This window comes from Geotrypetes seraphini, chromosome 8, assembly GCF_902459505.1.
Source record: "Geotrypetes seraphini chromosome 8, aGeoSer1.1, whole genome shotgun sequence".
NCBI classification, from domain to species: Eukaryota; Metazoa; Chordata; class Amphibia; order Gymnophiona; family Dermophiidae; genus Geotrypetes; species Geotrypetes seraphini.
In genome coordinates this window covers 25,800,284-25,816,951 of record NC_047091.1, presented here as the reverse complement: position 1 = coordinate 25,816,951, position 16,668 = coordinate 25,800,284, and the positions used below count along the sequence as shown (strand labels likewise).

General features: G+C 46.7%; 1 protein-coding gene across 2 annotated transcripts in view; it reads right to left on the bottom strand.

Moving 5' to 3' along the window:
• KPNA6 (karyopherin subunit alpha 6) overlaps positions 1 to 10,876 on the bottom strand; it is a 28,822-nt gene extending 17,946 nt beyond the window's left edge. Inside the window, exons 1-5 of one of the 2 annotated variants that reach the window (XM_033956114.1) lie at positions 10,799 to 10,876; positions 10,575 to 10,650; positions 4,693 to 4,826; positions 3,007 to 3,102; positions 2,369 to 2,465 (exon numbers count right to left, since the gene is read on the bottom strand). In XM_033956114.1, coding sequence (XP_033812005.1) covers positions 2,369 to 2,465; positions 3,007 to 3,102; positions 4,693 to 4,826; positions 10,575 to 10,596 — 349 coding nt within the window. In that variant the 5' untranslated portion in view covers positions 10,597 to 10,650; positions 10,799 to 10,876. Of the gene's footprint in view, positions 1 to 2,368; positions 2,466 to 3,006; positions 3,103 to 4,692; positions 4,827 to 10,574; positions 10,777 to 10,798 lie in introns of those variants that run through there. The other variant, XM_033956116.1, reaches the window with a different exon arrangement.
• Between the last annotated feature and the right edge of the window lie 5,792 nt (positions 10,877 to 16,668).

Genomic DNA, 16,668 nt, shown 5'->3' with positions numbered 1-16,668 from the left:
TGTGTGACGGGCTGGTGGCTCAGGCGTGTTTTCACTGGGTCAATCATGTGCTTGACAGTAAATCTAAGGATTGGGAATTGGTAAAGCACAAAGTTGCCAAAATTGAATTGGGTACTTCTTATCTTTCAGATGCCATGTATGACATCTTGCATACTTCTGCTAAGTATTTGGCTTTTGAAGTGGCAGCAAGCCGTACCTTGTGGCTTCGCGCTTGCTCGGCAGATACGGCGTCCAAAGGTAAGTTGACAAAGTTTCCCTTTAAGGGGTCTTTCTTGCTTGGTGAGGACTTGGACAAGTTGGTTCAGACTTTAACTGATTCTAAAGTGCCTCGTTTGCCTGAGGATAGGCCTAGGCCACTGGCTCGGGGTGGTGCTGCTGCTCGTGGGCGTGATTTCCACCGCTTCTGCCCTGGTCGAGGGGCTGCCTCTTTTCAGTCTCCTGGGCTCTCTAGAGGCAGGTTCTTCCAGCGCATGCAGTCCTTTCGTGGGGCCAGCAAGGGTGCAGGTAGCACCCTCGCTGGGTCCCCTGCCGCCCATCTTGCCCAATGACTCCTTGCCGAAATCCGTCTTGGTTCCGGTGGGTGCCCGTCTGCAAGATTTTTATCCAAAGTGGGCAGACATCAAGTTTGATCAGTGGGTTCTGGAGGTGATTTGGGACAGCTATGCTCTGGAGTTCGTCTGTTTCTTGCCAGATCATTTTCTCACTTCTCCCTCGCAGGTGGCGTGGAAGCAGCAGGCCTTTCACCAGACCCTTCAAAGATTGCTGGATCTCCACACGGGGTTTCCAGTTCCCTCTCAGGAGTGGGGCACAGGTTGGTACTCAATTTACTTTGTGGTGCCAAAGAAAGGGACTTTTCGGCCCATCCTAGATTTGAAGGGGGTCAACAGGGCTCTTCACATGCCATCCTTCCGCATGAAAACTCTGCGGTCTGTGATTCTGGCAGTTCAGCTGGAGGAGTTTCTTACCTCTCGTGATCTGACGGAGGCCTACTTGCACATTCCTATTTGGGCCTCCCATCATCGCTTCCTGCACTTTGCGATCTTGGGTTGGGGCAACACTATAAGTTCTGTGCGCTTCCCTTTGGTCTGGCCATGGCTCCGCAAACGTTCACCAAGGTGATGGTTGTTGTCACGGTGGCATTGCGAAAAGAGGGCATTCTGGTTCATCCCTATCTGGATGACTGGTTGATTCAAACGAAGTCGTTCCAGGAGAGCACCCAAGTCACGGCTCGGGTGGTGGTTTCTGCAGTCGCTGGGATGGGTCGTCAACCTTTCCAAGAGCCGGCTGTCTCCATCTCAGCGCCTGGAGTATCTAGGAGTTCTGTTTGACACCTCCTTTGGGAAGGTCTTCCTCCCGGAGGCCCAGGTAAGCAAATTGCAATCTCAGATTCACCTTATGGCGTCCCAGTGTCCTCGGGTGCAGGATTTCCTCCAAGTCTTAGAGTTGATGGTGGCTTCCCTCAACGTGGTGAGGTGGGCTCGGGCCCACATGCGTCCTCTTCAGTATGCTCTTCTTCTGAGGTGGTCGCCACAGAGGTAGTCTGGATCATCCTGTTCCTCTTCGGGGCTTGGCTCGTTTCAGTCTTCGTTGATGGCTCCAGACCTCCCATCTTGTACAAGGGGTGGGTCTGGACCAGCTGCAGTGGATGGTGCTGCTCACTGATGCCAGTCTTCTCGGTTGGGGAGTTCAGTGTCTAGGTCACTCAGCTCAGGGCACCTGGTCCACAGAGGAGGTTATAAATGGATTAGAGACCAGAGCCATCCATCTAGCGTTGTTAGCCTTCCAGTCCTTTCTGATGGGCAAGTCACAGGGTTCTTTTGGACAATGCCACAGTGGTGGCCTATGTCAATCATCAGAGAGGCACCAAGAGCACTTTAGTGGCACAGGAGGTTGCTCTGCTCATGCTCTGGGCGGAGTCTCATCTTCAGGACATCTTGGCCTCCCACATAGCAGGTGTAGACTTTCTGAGTCGTCACGCCTTAGATCCCCAAGAGTGGTGTCTGAGCCACGGGGCCTTTCAGTTGATAGTGCAGTCTTGGGGTCAGCCCCTCATGGACCTGATGGCCACTGGTGTCAACGCCAAAACACCCCGCTTCTTCGGTTGTTGCAGAGACATTCAGGCTGAGGGTCTGGATGCTCTGGTTCAACCATGACCAACGGAGGAACTGTTATATGTGTTCCCTCTGTGGCCATTAGTGGGCAGAGTTCTTCTCTACATCGTTCGCCACCTGCTGGTCATGATTGGATATATACCCACTCTTAAAGATTAACCTCTACTGGTCTGGAGAGTGCTAAAGAAAGGCCATTTAAATAAAACAAATACTAAGTGATGTGCTAATCAGGCGACTTGTGATGCATCTGAACTTACCTTTGGAAAGCAGCTTCCGGAACTTCTGTGTTGTAGCGAGTTGCAGGTCAGGGTCTTCTGAGAATAACAGGTCTATCATCTCTCTGGTGACTGTACCCTAGGGGGAGAGACGTACGCAGTGCTGTACATTAAACATGTAAGAGTCAATCCAAAGCCTGCTCGACAGAGCTTACAATCTAATCAAAATAGACAAATGGGACAAACAGGGGTTTGGGAATTTCTCACACACTTTGGTACTTTACAAGCAGCATAGAAAAAGTGGGCTTTTAGTCTAGATTTGAAGAGACAGAGCTTGACATACCGACTCAGGCATATGGTGCAACGAGAGAAGGCAGACCATCCAGCCTTCCAACCCTGCTCTTTTCAAACCTTCTCCTGCCCCCCCCCCAAAGCATAGGATGTAGAACAAACACATCCCTTTCATACAGCACCAGAACTCGATTTTCCCCCAGGCAGAGGAAACAAGCCTCCCTTCCAATGTAATCAGGAGGAAGAAATGAGCCCCTCATGGATAAGTTGTACCCTTCCCGTCCAGATTCCTCCCCGAGCACTTCATTTTGCTCCTTGCAGCCACTTCCTGTGACCTCACTTTCCCAAATAAGCCAAAATGGAACCCCCTCCCCTGCAGCATGTTTTACCCCAGCAGAGGAGGAGCTGATGTAGGAGTGCATGAGGGGAATGTCTAGGAACGAAGTCTCATCCGTGATTAATTCCACATTTCTTCGTTTGAAAAGCTGGAGAAAGAGTAGAAAGCATGAATAAGTTTCACACAGGCACATGTGACTTTTGAAATGGTGGCTGCCACATCTCGTTAACCTACCTAGAACTGTGGCTAGAGCAGTGGATAAGTGGGGGGTTTTAAGTCACTGTATAACACACACTGTGCAAAGGAAAACAACTAAAAAGTCCAAACTAAATACACACAACTAAGTTGTTCAAAGGCCTACCAACTACTTAAGAGGGAGAAAAAATCCACAACAGCATTCAAAGTAGAGAATGACATAGTGGCAGTTACCCGCGGCTATCTGCGGGTAACCCACCGAAACGGTAGGGGGAAAAAGTGCGGGCACCGTGGAGCGGTGAATGGCCTTGTCCCCGCAGTTAAGGGAGGATAGGCGCGCGGTCACCGATTGCACACAGCCTCCTCCCTCCTTACCTACGGCCAAATCTATCTCCCTCCTTCCCCCTTACCTTTGCGGCGCTTTAGTAAAGAAACTTACTGAAGCCGGCAAAGCCTGCCTGCTTGCAGTCGTGTCTGTGTGGATGGAAGCTTCTCCTCTGACGCAACTTCTGGTTGCGTCAGAGGAAAAGCTTCAGCCCACACACAAGCAATTGTAGGCAGGCGGGCTTCAGTAAGTTTATTTACTAAAGCGCCGCAAAGGTAAGGGAAAGGGTGGTTCTCAGGCCGCTGAAGGGCGGTGAGGTGGAGAGAGGGAAGGGTGGATGTTGCAGGGACGGGGCGGTGAAGGGGATGGTGGTCCGGGGACAGGGCAGTGACAGGGACAGATTTTTTTCCCCCGTGTCATTCTCTAATTCAAAGCACATTTCCACTGCTTTCAATATTATCACAGGTATCAAAAAACCTCCCTCAGACCAGGGTTTAGAAATGGAAACTGTCAAACAGGTGCATGTTTTGGGACTTATCTTGTGACGGGACTTCTTCAACTTGAACTCTTTACAAAATTTAGTCACCGCTCCATCACAGTTTCCATTTCTGAACCTGGGTCTGAGGGAAGCTTTTTTATGCCTGTGATAGTATTGAAAGCAGTGGAAATGTGCTTTGAATGCTTCTGTGGCTTTTTTCTCCCTCTTAAAGTCATATGACTGGGTTTGAAGTGGTTGGTAGGTCTTTGAGTAACCACGATTGAACAACTTAGTTTTGTGTATTTTTTAAAGTCATACAATTTCATGCTTTAGAAGATATTTGATACCCCATAAATTGTTTTTACAGAAAGGCTGGTAAACGCATGGAATAGTCTCCCGGTAGAGGTGGTGGAGACAAAGACTGTGTCTGAATTAAAGAAAGCGTGGGAGATAGTGGATGCTGCAGATGGGCCATTTGGTGCAGTGGTTAGAGCTACAGCCTCAGGACCCACACTGCTCCTTGTGACCCTGGGCAAGTCACTTAATCTTCCATTGCCCTAGAGTGTGAGCCCACCAGAACAGAGAGGGAAAAATGCTTGTGTACCTGAACATAAACCACTTATGTTAGAAATGGTACATAAATACTAAATATCAACCAATCAATATGTTTCCTTATGGAAGCTGGTCTAAGAGTAGAGAAAGCGCCCAGCCCAGAACCCTACGCAAAGGAAGGAGAGTACCTGTTGTTCTCGTTTCTGTTTGCGGAGTTGAATTCCCTCTTCTTCCCGTCTTCGGCGCATCTCCTCAGGGTTCAGTGCTTTGTTCTTGTAACTTTTCATTCGATAGTTGTCTTTCCCAGGACTTGCCATTGTGTCTGTGATAAAAGGAAAATGTTCAGATCTTACAAATGTAGCACGCTTCCGCTCTTCCCCACGTTCCCCAGCCTGTCCTTTCCAGCCTCCGTCGCTCAAAAAGGTTCTCAGGGGCTTCAACCAATCTCGGTAGCAGCCACTGAGAACTCTATGCAAAAGCACTACAAGGAGCTCATCAGTATTAAAATAAGCTCAGAAGGGAACGCCCACCTCTTACCAGGCAAAATTTTCCAGCGGGTCTGGGACTGCCGATAACCATTTGTGCATGTCCCGTGCCTATGGTAGGCGAAGGACACACACTCACACAAGACACGCACAACACAGCTGGGAAAACATCCCTTACTTGCAGCTCCGGCAGACTGGGAACTGTCCTGAGCCTGCTTAGCTCTTGTGTTCAGGACCAAGCCCTGTCCCTGATATCTGTAGGGTATAAAAGACCATATGGTATGGTTCCTCCGGGATACTCAGCACAAATAGCGTACATGTGATTTGTTTGCTAATTTCTGCTGAGCCTGTCCCAGAAAATTAAAATTGCTCCCCACCTTTTTTCTTGTTATTTGCGATCTGGAAATCAATATCTTAGCTTATTCAATCTTTCTTTCTGCATTTTAACCTACCCTCCTCTTGTTCTTATCCTGTTTGTTTATGATATTGTGAACATTTCCTGCCCTTGTTTGCCTACCTGTGTTAATTTGTCTATTTCCCTTGTTTGTGGTTATCGATTTTAATTATTGCCCATTGCTTTTATTTTTTCTAAACCGCTTTGACTTTTCTGTTAAAAATGGTGGTATATGAACTAAAATAACTAACTGCCCTCAAAGCCATATACATACTACTTGCTCCATTACTCCCAGTTTCATTAGCTGCTGCCTCTGAGCAAAAACACAAACATGGATGTAGCATAACATGGCCCAGGAAGTTCCATTTGGCCTTTATCTGCTATCATGTTTCCAGAGGTGTATTTTATAACAATTCCAATCTTCTTTTGTGGGCATGATATTCTCAGTCTAGAAAGGATATTGACGTTTCCAACCCAGTTCACTTCCTAATGTGGTACCCCCAAGCCCCGTGAGCTCTTTTTTTCATGTGCCTGTTCCGTATTTTCTTGACTTCAGATGCTGTTTTTGCCTCTCTCTCCTCCCCTGATTTTGTTTCAGGCATCTACCAGCATTTCTCAATTTTATTTGTACAATATAACCAACAGACAAAATTATACAGAAGTACTGACTAACCAACGAGCCAAGGATCATCCATATTTCTCAAATACACACTTTCTACTTACATAAGACCATAAAAGTTGCCCTACTAGGTCAGATCAAGGATTCCTCTAGCTCGGTATCCTCTTTCCAACAATGACCAGTCCAGGTCATAAGATCCCAAAAAGCAGCAAGGTTCCATGACTTCCCCTGGGTTTAACGAAACAGTTTATAGACTTTCTGCAGGAATTTATCCAAACCATTTTTTAAACCCAGCTACACGAACTGCTTTTATTACATCCTCTGGCAATGAATTCCAGAGCTTAACTATGAGAAGAGTGAAAAAATATTGTGGTCCACTAGCCTTGCGCTCTTTATGAGTGAAGAGCTGATTTACGCACAGCCTTTCCACTTCATTCAGGATTTTGTGGACCTCTGTCACATTTCCCCTGAGCCCAAGCCGAAGAGCCCAACTTCTTTAACCTTTCCTCATAAGAGTCTCATTCCATCTTTGTCATTTTGGTTACCTTTTAAAAAAGATATAGTGGAAGTGAAAAATCTTTGGATATCTTCATTAGAGGATCCCTGAAACAATGTCATCAGTTTCTGAGATGGTCCCTTTGTTTGGCTGAAATAACCAAATAGACAGGCTATCTGCTTGCCTCCTAAATTTCCATATATTCCTCAGTTCTTTATTCTATTTCTGGGAAGATCAGAGGAAGAAATCCCCACAAGAGTATAGGTAATAGTCAAAGCTTTGAGAAGCGTTTCTGCATCCCCAAAATAATGGGACGTCAGAAAGACAGGTGACAGGTCATTTTATTGGAAATAATGACAAGAATTAATTCATTATTAAGCATACGTAGTTGGTGCATCATCCAATTACAATCCACTTACAAATTGCAATATTCTATTAGTTACTTTGTTCCTTTGCAACAATGACTTAACTCATCACAAGCTATTGTCTCACCTCTGTCAGCCATAGAAGGAAGTGGACTAAGATCAATCTGACCCTTGCTCTCTATTGCAAATATCTCATTTACAGAAACAATCACATAATAATAAATTTTATTCTTGTATACTGCCCAACCATTTGTTCCGGGCAGTTAACAATCAATAAGAACTGCACAATCAGTGAAGCATACATGTAAACAGATTAAGAAAATAATCAATATTTGCCCTAACTATGTAAGTGGAAGAAAACTATGTTCTCATACACAGATGTTTTTCTCTCTAAACCGTCTAAACAACTACTGGAAGAAAAATATGTTTTCCAGAAACTCATTTGCTAAACAATACATTTCTGCAACCACATGGTATAGTCACATGGTCTCCACCAACTCCTCAAGTGACAAATATGTCAGTGTGACTTCTAGCTTATTTGCAGGGGCCTGCTATGTTATGGCTCCAGCATCTTGTTTCAGACATTAAACCATAATATTTTGCTCTATGAAGGACTAAATATGTACTCTGCTGGTTGCTGTTTATACTTTGCTGTGTGTCATAAGAACATAAGAAGTTGCCTCCACTGGGTCAGACCAGAGGTCCATCACGCCCAGCGGTCCGCTCCCGCAGCGGCCCATCAAGTCTATGACCTGTGAAGTGGTTCCTTACCATTTCTATAACCTACCTCTGCTTCTATCAGGTTACTGAAGGATTTCTATCTTTTCAGCTATAATATTAGTATCTTTTAAAGCTCTAACTAAAAGTGTACCTAATATATATATTGGTTATGGGCCCCCCCTTATATTCTGCACAATACAATTATCACCATCAGCTTGACATTACAAACACATACATATTCAATCATAAACCAGAAGCTCAAAGATCTCAGAGCAATATACATCAACTGAACTGTTCCTATTAAAAACCTGCATAAAAATGTCTTCAACTGCAGCCTCACCAATGAAGCGATACAGAGGCATTAAGATATTCTTTCACACTGAGCAGATCTCAATGGATTAGTCCTAACATCTAAGTCCCTTTCCTCGGTGGAGAATCCTAACATGGAACTTACCATCAGTATTCTTCCCCCTTTGCCCTTGTGCATATTACATTTTGTCTGCCCGATCTTCCCACCTCCCAAAGTGCTTCTGCAATTCCACAGCCTGCACCATTTAACCACTTGGCCTACTTTGTGCCATCTGCAAATTTTATCACCTTATGTCCAGATCATTTATAAATGCGTAGCCTCCCCCACCCCCCAATTCCACCTGCCCACCACTATCCACTTCATTGAGAGAACTGGCCAGTGAACCCTACCTTCTCTCTTCTGTCTTTTTAAACAGATCCTATCCATATTCAACAGAACATTGCTTCCTATTCCTTGGCTTTTTGTTTTTCAGGAGTGTCTCACAAGGAACTCTTAACAAAAGCTTTCTAAAAATCTAGATATACGACATCAGTAATCTCCAACCATCTTCATGTAAAGGGCCACGGTGTGAATAATTGAAAGCTCCAAGGCTCACCAACAGATTTCAAGCTTACACATACTACTAATTTTGTAAACTGCCTTGATCTGATTGTTCAGACTTTAAATATTCAAAACTAATACTAATTGAAGGATATGTTTAAACACTCACTTTATTTTGGATTGCCAACAGTAGCAAATCCCATAAATGAGATACCCAAGTAACACACTTGAGAGATTGTTTGCAGCTACTATATCAAGTGGGCATGATTGAAATGAATGTATTTCAGCCAACTGTTTGAGGCCGTGCTTTGGAGATCACTGCACTACATCCAGTGCCTCACCTTTCGCCACATTTATTTGTGCCTTCAAAAGAAAAAGTAGCAAACTGACGAGGCAAGACTTCCCTAGGCTGAATCCATGTTGACTCTGTCCCATTAAGCCATATTAGTTTGTGTGTTCAGTATTTTTGTTCTTTATAACAGTTTCTACTTTTATTAATAACAACAACTTTATTTTTATATACCGCAATACCAAGTTCTAAGCGGTTCACAGTAAAAGAGACAACTGACAGCGAAGTTACAAACAGCAACAAAATGAGATGGATCTGCTTCTCTGTGCTCTGTCTATTCACACTTTCTTTTTTTTCCTCTTTACTTTCTGTCCTATATCCATTTTCAATAGTCAACTTTTCTTCCTCCTTTTCAAATCTGTCTAGTTTCTCTTCCCTGCCACTCATGGGCACCATCATATCCCTTCCATGGGTTCCCTTTCTTCCCTTCTCTCTGCCCAACACTCTGTGCTCACCATTTCCCTTGTTTTTTCCATCCCTATTTCTAGCCCTCTCAAGCATCACCCTATCTCCCAACTGACCCGACCCTAGGAGGAAGGAAGGAAGCAGAGAGATGGGTCTTTACTGTTCTTCTGAAAGATTGGTAGGAAAGGTCCTTTCCTTCTCATCTCTTTTCTACTGAAGAAAGTTTGCTTCTTGTGGATTACTTACACATTAGGGCTGAAAGATTAACATGTTTAACAGCAATAAAATATTTTAACATGATTAACGAGTCTGGCTGGTAGCACTTCCGGTGCACTCCACTGGAAGTGAAGTCAGGCTGAAGACAACATCAGAGGAACGTTGTACCTCTGCCATTGCAGCCATTGCCCACCCCCCGAAGAGCTGCCTTGGTGCCTCTGACACCCATCTCCGAAGAGCTACCTTGCCGCCGCAACCACACACTCCTAGAGAGCTGCCGTTGTTGTTGCCGCCGCCTGCCACAGTCCACTATAGCACTTCCCTCCCTCCCCCTAGCCTTTTATAGCCTGCCAGCAGTGTTAGCAATTAAAGCAGAGCACTGCCAGTAAGCTTGCCAGCTCTATCTCTCTCACTCTTTTCAGTCCCTGCTACATCAGAACAGGAAATTTCATTAGCTGTTTCAGTGTAAGCAGGCACTGAAGAGACCAAGAGAGGCTGTGGAGCAGGCGAGCTTGCTGGTAGTGTTCTGCTTTAATCAGTAGCACTGCCAGCAGGCTATAAAAGATTGGTTAGAGGGAGGGAAGGCCAGCAACTGACCCGACCCTGGGGAGGAAGGAGGCAGAGAGAGACGGAGACCTGACCACAGGGGGAGGGGAGAGGGAGGGAGGAAGTAGAGAGATATACCCAACCAAAGAGGAAGGGAGACAGACCCAACCATGGAGGGAGGGAAGAGGGAAAGAAAGAGAAAGACCCAACCATGGAGGCAGGTCTCTGAGAGAGACCCATTCATGGAGGGAGGGAGGATGGAGAGAGATACCCAACCAAAGAGGGAGGGAAAACAGGGTAGGATCGTAGGAAGATTTGCTGGGAGAAAGAGGTGCAGACAAGGGAGATGGATGGAAAAAACAAGGGAAATGGTGACAGGAGGGAAGAGAGAAAGGAAGAAAGGGAAGGGAGATAATGGTGCCCATGAGTGGCAGAAAGGGAAGAGAAACTAGACAGATTTGAAAAGGAGGGGAAAAAAAAGAAAGAGTGTATAGACAAGCCGAGATGGGACAAGTGAATTGAGATGTGTCAGTTTTGAGAATTTATGTCCTTTACTGTTCATAACCTTGTGAAGGTAGAAATTGCAAAAGTGAACCAAATACCCTCCTTTCTTTGGCTATCTCACCTCCCATCTCGCACTGCTCCATAGATGTCCACAGGTCTGTTCTTCCATGTGAGCCAGCAAGCAGCCTTTATTTAGCCTGCAAATGCAAAAAAGTCATTGGTCCAGTCCGGATAGCAATTGAAGAGAGAAGACAGAAACCCCCCTCCCAGCAAAGAGAATGATGCCTTTGAGGCGCAGATGCCAATCGCTCCTTGACTCTGGCAGCGTCAGCAAGCGGCCCCTACCTTCACACTCACGCCTGGAGTTCCTCCTCCGGCGCCCCGCCCCGCCCCCCTCCGACGTCACTTCCCTCCTCGGCGCCAGGAAACCGCGTCAAGGGGCGGAGCTAGAGCAACAGTCGCCTTGCCCGCAGACAGCTCCTCCCGCTCTGCCCCTTTACAGCCAGGGGGCGCCCTAGTCACAGCCGGCGTGCAGACAGCTGGCTTCCAAAGCCAATGACAATAGTCAGGCAGAGACCCCCCACTGCCTTGGCTAAATCGATTGGGAGTCAAAGCCAGCTCCCTCCACTCAGCAAGAGCAATAGGACCACAAGATGACCAAAGTGATTGGACCACAAGATGACCCAAAAAACCCAGCGCAAAGACAAATCCATACACAGTGACACACAGCAAAAGAAAGGGATTCAGAAGCTTATCCACAACCAAAATATGGACTGTGCAGTGAGAGTTGGCAGCAGCTCCAACTAATGAGCACATCACACCCTTTATGCACATGCTAAACTGCATCCTCCTTGGTTAACGTACCATTTATTTTTTTCATCAAAAGGGGACATCTATTGTCAGTCCCGCCCCCAATCCCGCTCTAGCCCCACCCCCAATTTCTTCCATTCATTTTTCATGTACACATAATATCTTCATATTAATTCATAATGATAACCTTAAAATAAAATAAAAACTACAAAGCACACTATAGCAGAGAAAATGTTAATTATCATTTATATTTGGGGGGGGGGGTTCAAAGATGTCAAGGCAAATGACTTTAAAATATGCAATGTCACCTCAGTAACTAGAAAAATAGACAAATATAGTGCAAAATATAGACAGCAGATATAAATTCTCAAAACTGACACGTTTTGATCACTAAATTGAAAATAAAATCATTTTTCCTACCTTTGCTGTCTGGTGATTTCATGAGTCTCTGGTTGTATTTCCTTCTTACTGTGTATCCTTTCTTTCATTTCTTTCTTTACTCAGGCCCAACAATTGTCCCTTTCTATTCCCTCCCTCCTTCCTTCCTATGTCCTTAGTGCCCCCCCAGTGCCTCTGTCCTGTGTCCCTAGTACCCCCAGTGCCTCCTTCCCATGTGCATAGTGCCCCCAATGCCTCCTTCCCATGTCCATAGTGCCCCCAGTGCCTGTCCTGTGTCTTTAGTGCCCCCAGTGCCTTCTTCCCATTTCCATAGTGCTCCCAAGTGCCTCTGTACTATGTCCCTAGTGCCCCCAATGCCTCCTTCCCATGTCCATATTGCCCCCAGTGCCTGTCCTGTGTCCTTAGTACCCCAGTGCCTTCTTCCCATGTCCATAGTGCCCCCAGTGCCTCTGTCCTGTGTCCCTAGTGCCCCCAGTGCCTCCTTCCCATGTCCATAGTGTCCCCAATGCCTGTCCTGTGTCCTTAGTGCCCCCGTGCCTCCTTCCCATGTGCATAGTGCCCCCAATGCCTCCTCCCATGTCCATAGTGCCCCCAGTGCCTGTCCTGTGTCCTTAGTGCCTCCTTCCCATGTCCATAGTGCCCCCCCAGTGCCTCTGTCCTGAGTCCCTAGTGCCCCCAGTGCCTCCTTCCTATGTCTTCTCTTGCCTTTGTCACTCCCCCAAAGCCAGCCTGCCTCCTTCCCTCTCTCCAGTGCTTGATTCACCACCCCCACCCGCAGATTCTACCCCCCCCACCCTGCGATTCAACCCGCCGGCCCGTGTACCGCTGCTGCTTGCCTGTCTGCCTCCCTGCCTCCCCGATTGAAACGCTGGGCCGCAGCCACTGCTTCTTGGCTTCTTCCTACGTCAATTTTGACGTTGGAGAGGAAGTTCAGGCCAGTCAGGCAGTGATTGGCTGGCCCCAAACTTCCTCTCCGACGTCAAAATTGAATTCGGGAAGAACAAGAAGCAGCGGCGGCAGCCCAGGTTTTCAATCTGCGCGGCAGGGAAGGAAAGTTATCGGCTGTCCTGGTGTCCCTGCATACAGCTTCGGGATGCTGTCCCTGAAAAAGGGACATTTTTGATGTCCCGAAGCGGTGGATCGGGACAACGGGACGGTTGGCCTGAAAACGGGACATATGGTCACCTTATCCTTGGTCCTCCCAAGAAGCATCACTATTCTCTACCCTAATTCTTTTATTTGCTCATTTTACTATTCTTATACTGTTAGCAAAATAGTCTGTTGTTTGTTAAATTGCTATGCACCACTTTGGGTGAATTTCTTCATAAAGGCGGTTAATAAATGCCAATCCATAAATGAATAAAAATATTCCCTCTTTATTTCTAGCTTTTGAATCGGACCCTTTCCAATCTTTTCAGAGCTTATCCCTAGCCTCTCCGAGAGGTCCAACCTCCAGCAATGAAGCTTCAGCCATATTTCACCTCTCCTCTGCTGCTTATGTCAGTCCCTATGAACCCCAACATCCTCCTGGCTCTAGCCACAAGGTTTTCCTACTGTGGGATCAGCACATGCTCTGGCTAGAAGCAGAGACGGAGAAAAGAATATAACGGTTTTAGAGGTTTTGTTCAGTGTTAGGTAGGGCTACCATATGGCTCCAGAAAAAGAACAGATTAAGACATCAGGATTTGACTTCCATTGAAAGTAATGGAAGTAAAACCTGGATGTTTCAATCTGTCCTCCTTTTTCTGGAGCCATATGGTAAGTGCCAATTTCAAGACATGGTTTAGAGATGATGCTTTGGGGCTAGAGCCAGGGCAGGATTAATCCTTTGATGAGCCCTAGGGACACAAGTTCACTGGGTCCCCTTGGCCCAGCCCTATCCCATCTGGCTATATCACTGAACAATACAAAGCTAACAGATTCCAGTTAATAAATTCCAAACTAAAATACCTTTTTTTGTACCTTTGCTGTCTGGACATTTTGGTTTTCCATTGCACACACACACCTCCCAGCCACTCTGCCCTTCTGTATTCATGCTCACTGCAAATAAAGAGTTGGAACCTAGCCATATCATAAGAGCACTAACTCCCAGGACTCAAAGCACACCAACCTTATGTGTGAAATAATGCACTGTAAAATAATGCACTGTAAATATTACACCAGGTCCTAAAACACTAATACACCTAGTGAGAAAACAACAACGAGACAAGATTGCTACACAGAATCTACACACTAGCAGAATACCACACCCTGGTCCCACATGCAAGACACAGACAAACAAGAGGCCATAGATCAATAATAGAAATATGAAGGAACAAACTGAACTGAAGAAAAAATTGCTCATTATGCTACAGATGTGACGTCAATGCGGCCGGCCTGGGCTTGTGGTGTTCCAGCCGCCATGATGGGGAATCCTCATCGGCTTCAGGTGCTGGCGTCCAGGGATCCCCTTAGCGAGTGCCTTGCACGCCAGCAGCTGACAGTGGAGAAGACTGGGCTTCTCTTGCCACCGACAGGGAAATAATGTTTTCCTCACCGCCGATGCTGCTGGGGACTCCCTTACCGCTGCTGTCGGCTTGCCTACTTTAGCAGCTGGGACGGTTCAAGCTTCTCAGCCACTAAAGGCATCAAGGGCATGTTTTCCAGCAGGCTTTGCTCTGATTTTGGTGGGAAGCACCTCCATTTTGTCTGCAGCCTCAGGTGACCTTCCCCCTGTATTGGAGAAACAGGGGCAGGTTTCTGCTAGGTCCTCTGCTTTGGCAGTTAGTCCCATTGGGCCACCAGGGTTTCCCCCCCCCCCTGATTTTGTTTTCACCTTGTGTAAGGCTTATCTTCAGGTGGCCAGGGGTCCTGCTTCCAGTTCGGCCCTCTCAGAGCCGGTTTTGTCCCTGTCTCCTCCTCTCTTGTCCAAGTGGCCGAGGGTCTCTTGGGACGATTATTTTTTTCTATGGGGAGCATTTTCTCTTGATAAGGACCTGGACCCTTTGGGGAGACCTCCAGGATCCTCTCAGGGGGACGGATGCTGCTGGCAGCGTTTTTTTGGTTCTGTCAGCTGGCAAGGATGCATCGTCGGTGCACATCTTTCAGCGGGAAGAGCTCCAGGAGCTTTTTCTTCAGATATTCTTGGTGTTGTGTTCGAGGAAGACGTGAAGGAGCCCCTGCGTGTGGTGGACACTCTGCTTTGGGGGATCCACTCAGTATCCCACTCTTTTCCTATGCATCAGGATATTGGGCTTGCACAGTGGAAAGCGCCAGAGGTGCCCTTTCATTTAGCGCGTTCTATGGCTTGCCTGTATCCCAACCCAGAGGGGGATAGGGATACCTTGAAGTTGCCAGTGGTGGACACGGTGGTCTTAGCCATTGTGAAGCGGCATATGGTGCCCGTTGAGAGCGGCTCAACCTTTAGGGACTCTGAGGAGCATAGGTTAGATTCCCTCCTTAAGCATAATTTTGATGTCACTGCCCTTGTGGTCAAGGCAATGTGTAGCGGTCTGGTAGCTCGGGCTTGTTTTCGGTGGGCTGAGCGTGTCTTTGACCGATTGAGATGGGTGCATCTTAGTTTTCTGATACCATGTATGACCTGTTGCGGGTGTTGGCCAAGTCCATGGCTCTCAGGGTGGCCACTTGTACTTTGTAGCTCCGGGCTTGATCGGTGTATGCAGCATCTATGGCTAACTGCAATTCAGGTTATTCTTTCCAATATGCATCACTTTGCATCCGAATGAAGAGTGTGTTTTTCTGCGGGTTCTAGTATTTTTATAGGGTCGGGGAGATCAAATGAACAGTGGCTTTGGCGTAGCTGGCGAGCTGTGGGGACATTTTGCTGAAGGGGCTTCTTCTATGCAATTTCCAACAGTATTGCTCTATGTTAGTTGTTACTCCTGTTAGAAGTGCTGTTACGATTATAATAAGCACTTCTTAATTCTGCTTGGCTATTCGGCAGACTGGTTAGACTAGAGCAGTAGTCTCAAACGTGCGGCCCGCCAGGTACTATTTTGAGGCCCTTGGTATGTTTATCGTAATCACAAAAGTAAAATAAAACAGTTTTTTGATATGGCTCTTTAGCTATAAATTACAATATTATTATTAAGACTTAGCCAAAAGGAAAGATTTATAAACTAGAAAGAGTTTTACCTCATGCAAAATTGTCATTTCTTTAATAAGACATTAACTATTTTTTCTGAGGCCCTCCAAGAACTGACAAATTCAAAATGTAGCCCTGCAAAGGGTTTGAGTTTGAGACCACTGGACTAGAGGGAAGCACAGCTATTAGTATTACAGCCAAAGTTTTTGCTCAGTCTCCCCCTGCTGGTCATGGTGAGCTATTACCCACCAGTGAACTGTACCGGTCCGGAGAGTCTAAAAGAAAGAAAATTAGCAGGCAAGAACCTAATTTCTCCTACCCCTTCACAATCCTCCATTTCTAGTCCAGTATGGCACCTCTCTCTCTCTCTCCTGACCAGTAAAAGCAGCTTCCCCTTCCCATTTCATCCGTTCCATCTGCAGCTCCCTCTTCACCATCCTCTTTTACAGTCCAGTGTGGTACCTCCATCCCTACTCAGAAGCAGCAGCTCCCCTTCCACTCCTAGCAGCCAAAGCTCCCCTTTCCACCTCCAACCAGTGGCAATAGCACCTTCTCCTACCTGTACTAATAGCAGCTCAGTGTTTTAATTTGCCTGCAGCAGTGCCAGTAGCGTCAGCACAGTGATTCACTCAGGCAGCCTCGGGGCCTTTGCTAGACCGTGCCTGCCTCCAAGGAAAGTTACATTATTAGATCTAGGCCGCGATCTAAGAAAGGCCCCAAGGTTGCCTACGTGAATCGCTGTGCTGATGCTATCGGCACTGTTCCAGGCAAGTTAAAACACTGAGAGCTGCTGAGGAAGCCACTGTTAGTCTGGAGACAGGGAAGAGAGCCACTGCTCTTCAACCAGAGAGAGGCAGGAAAGAGGAAATCAAAATGGCGGTGGCTGCTGCACAGGAGGGAGAAGGACACGAGGATGCCCAGC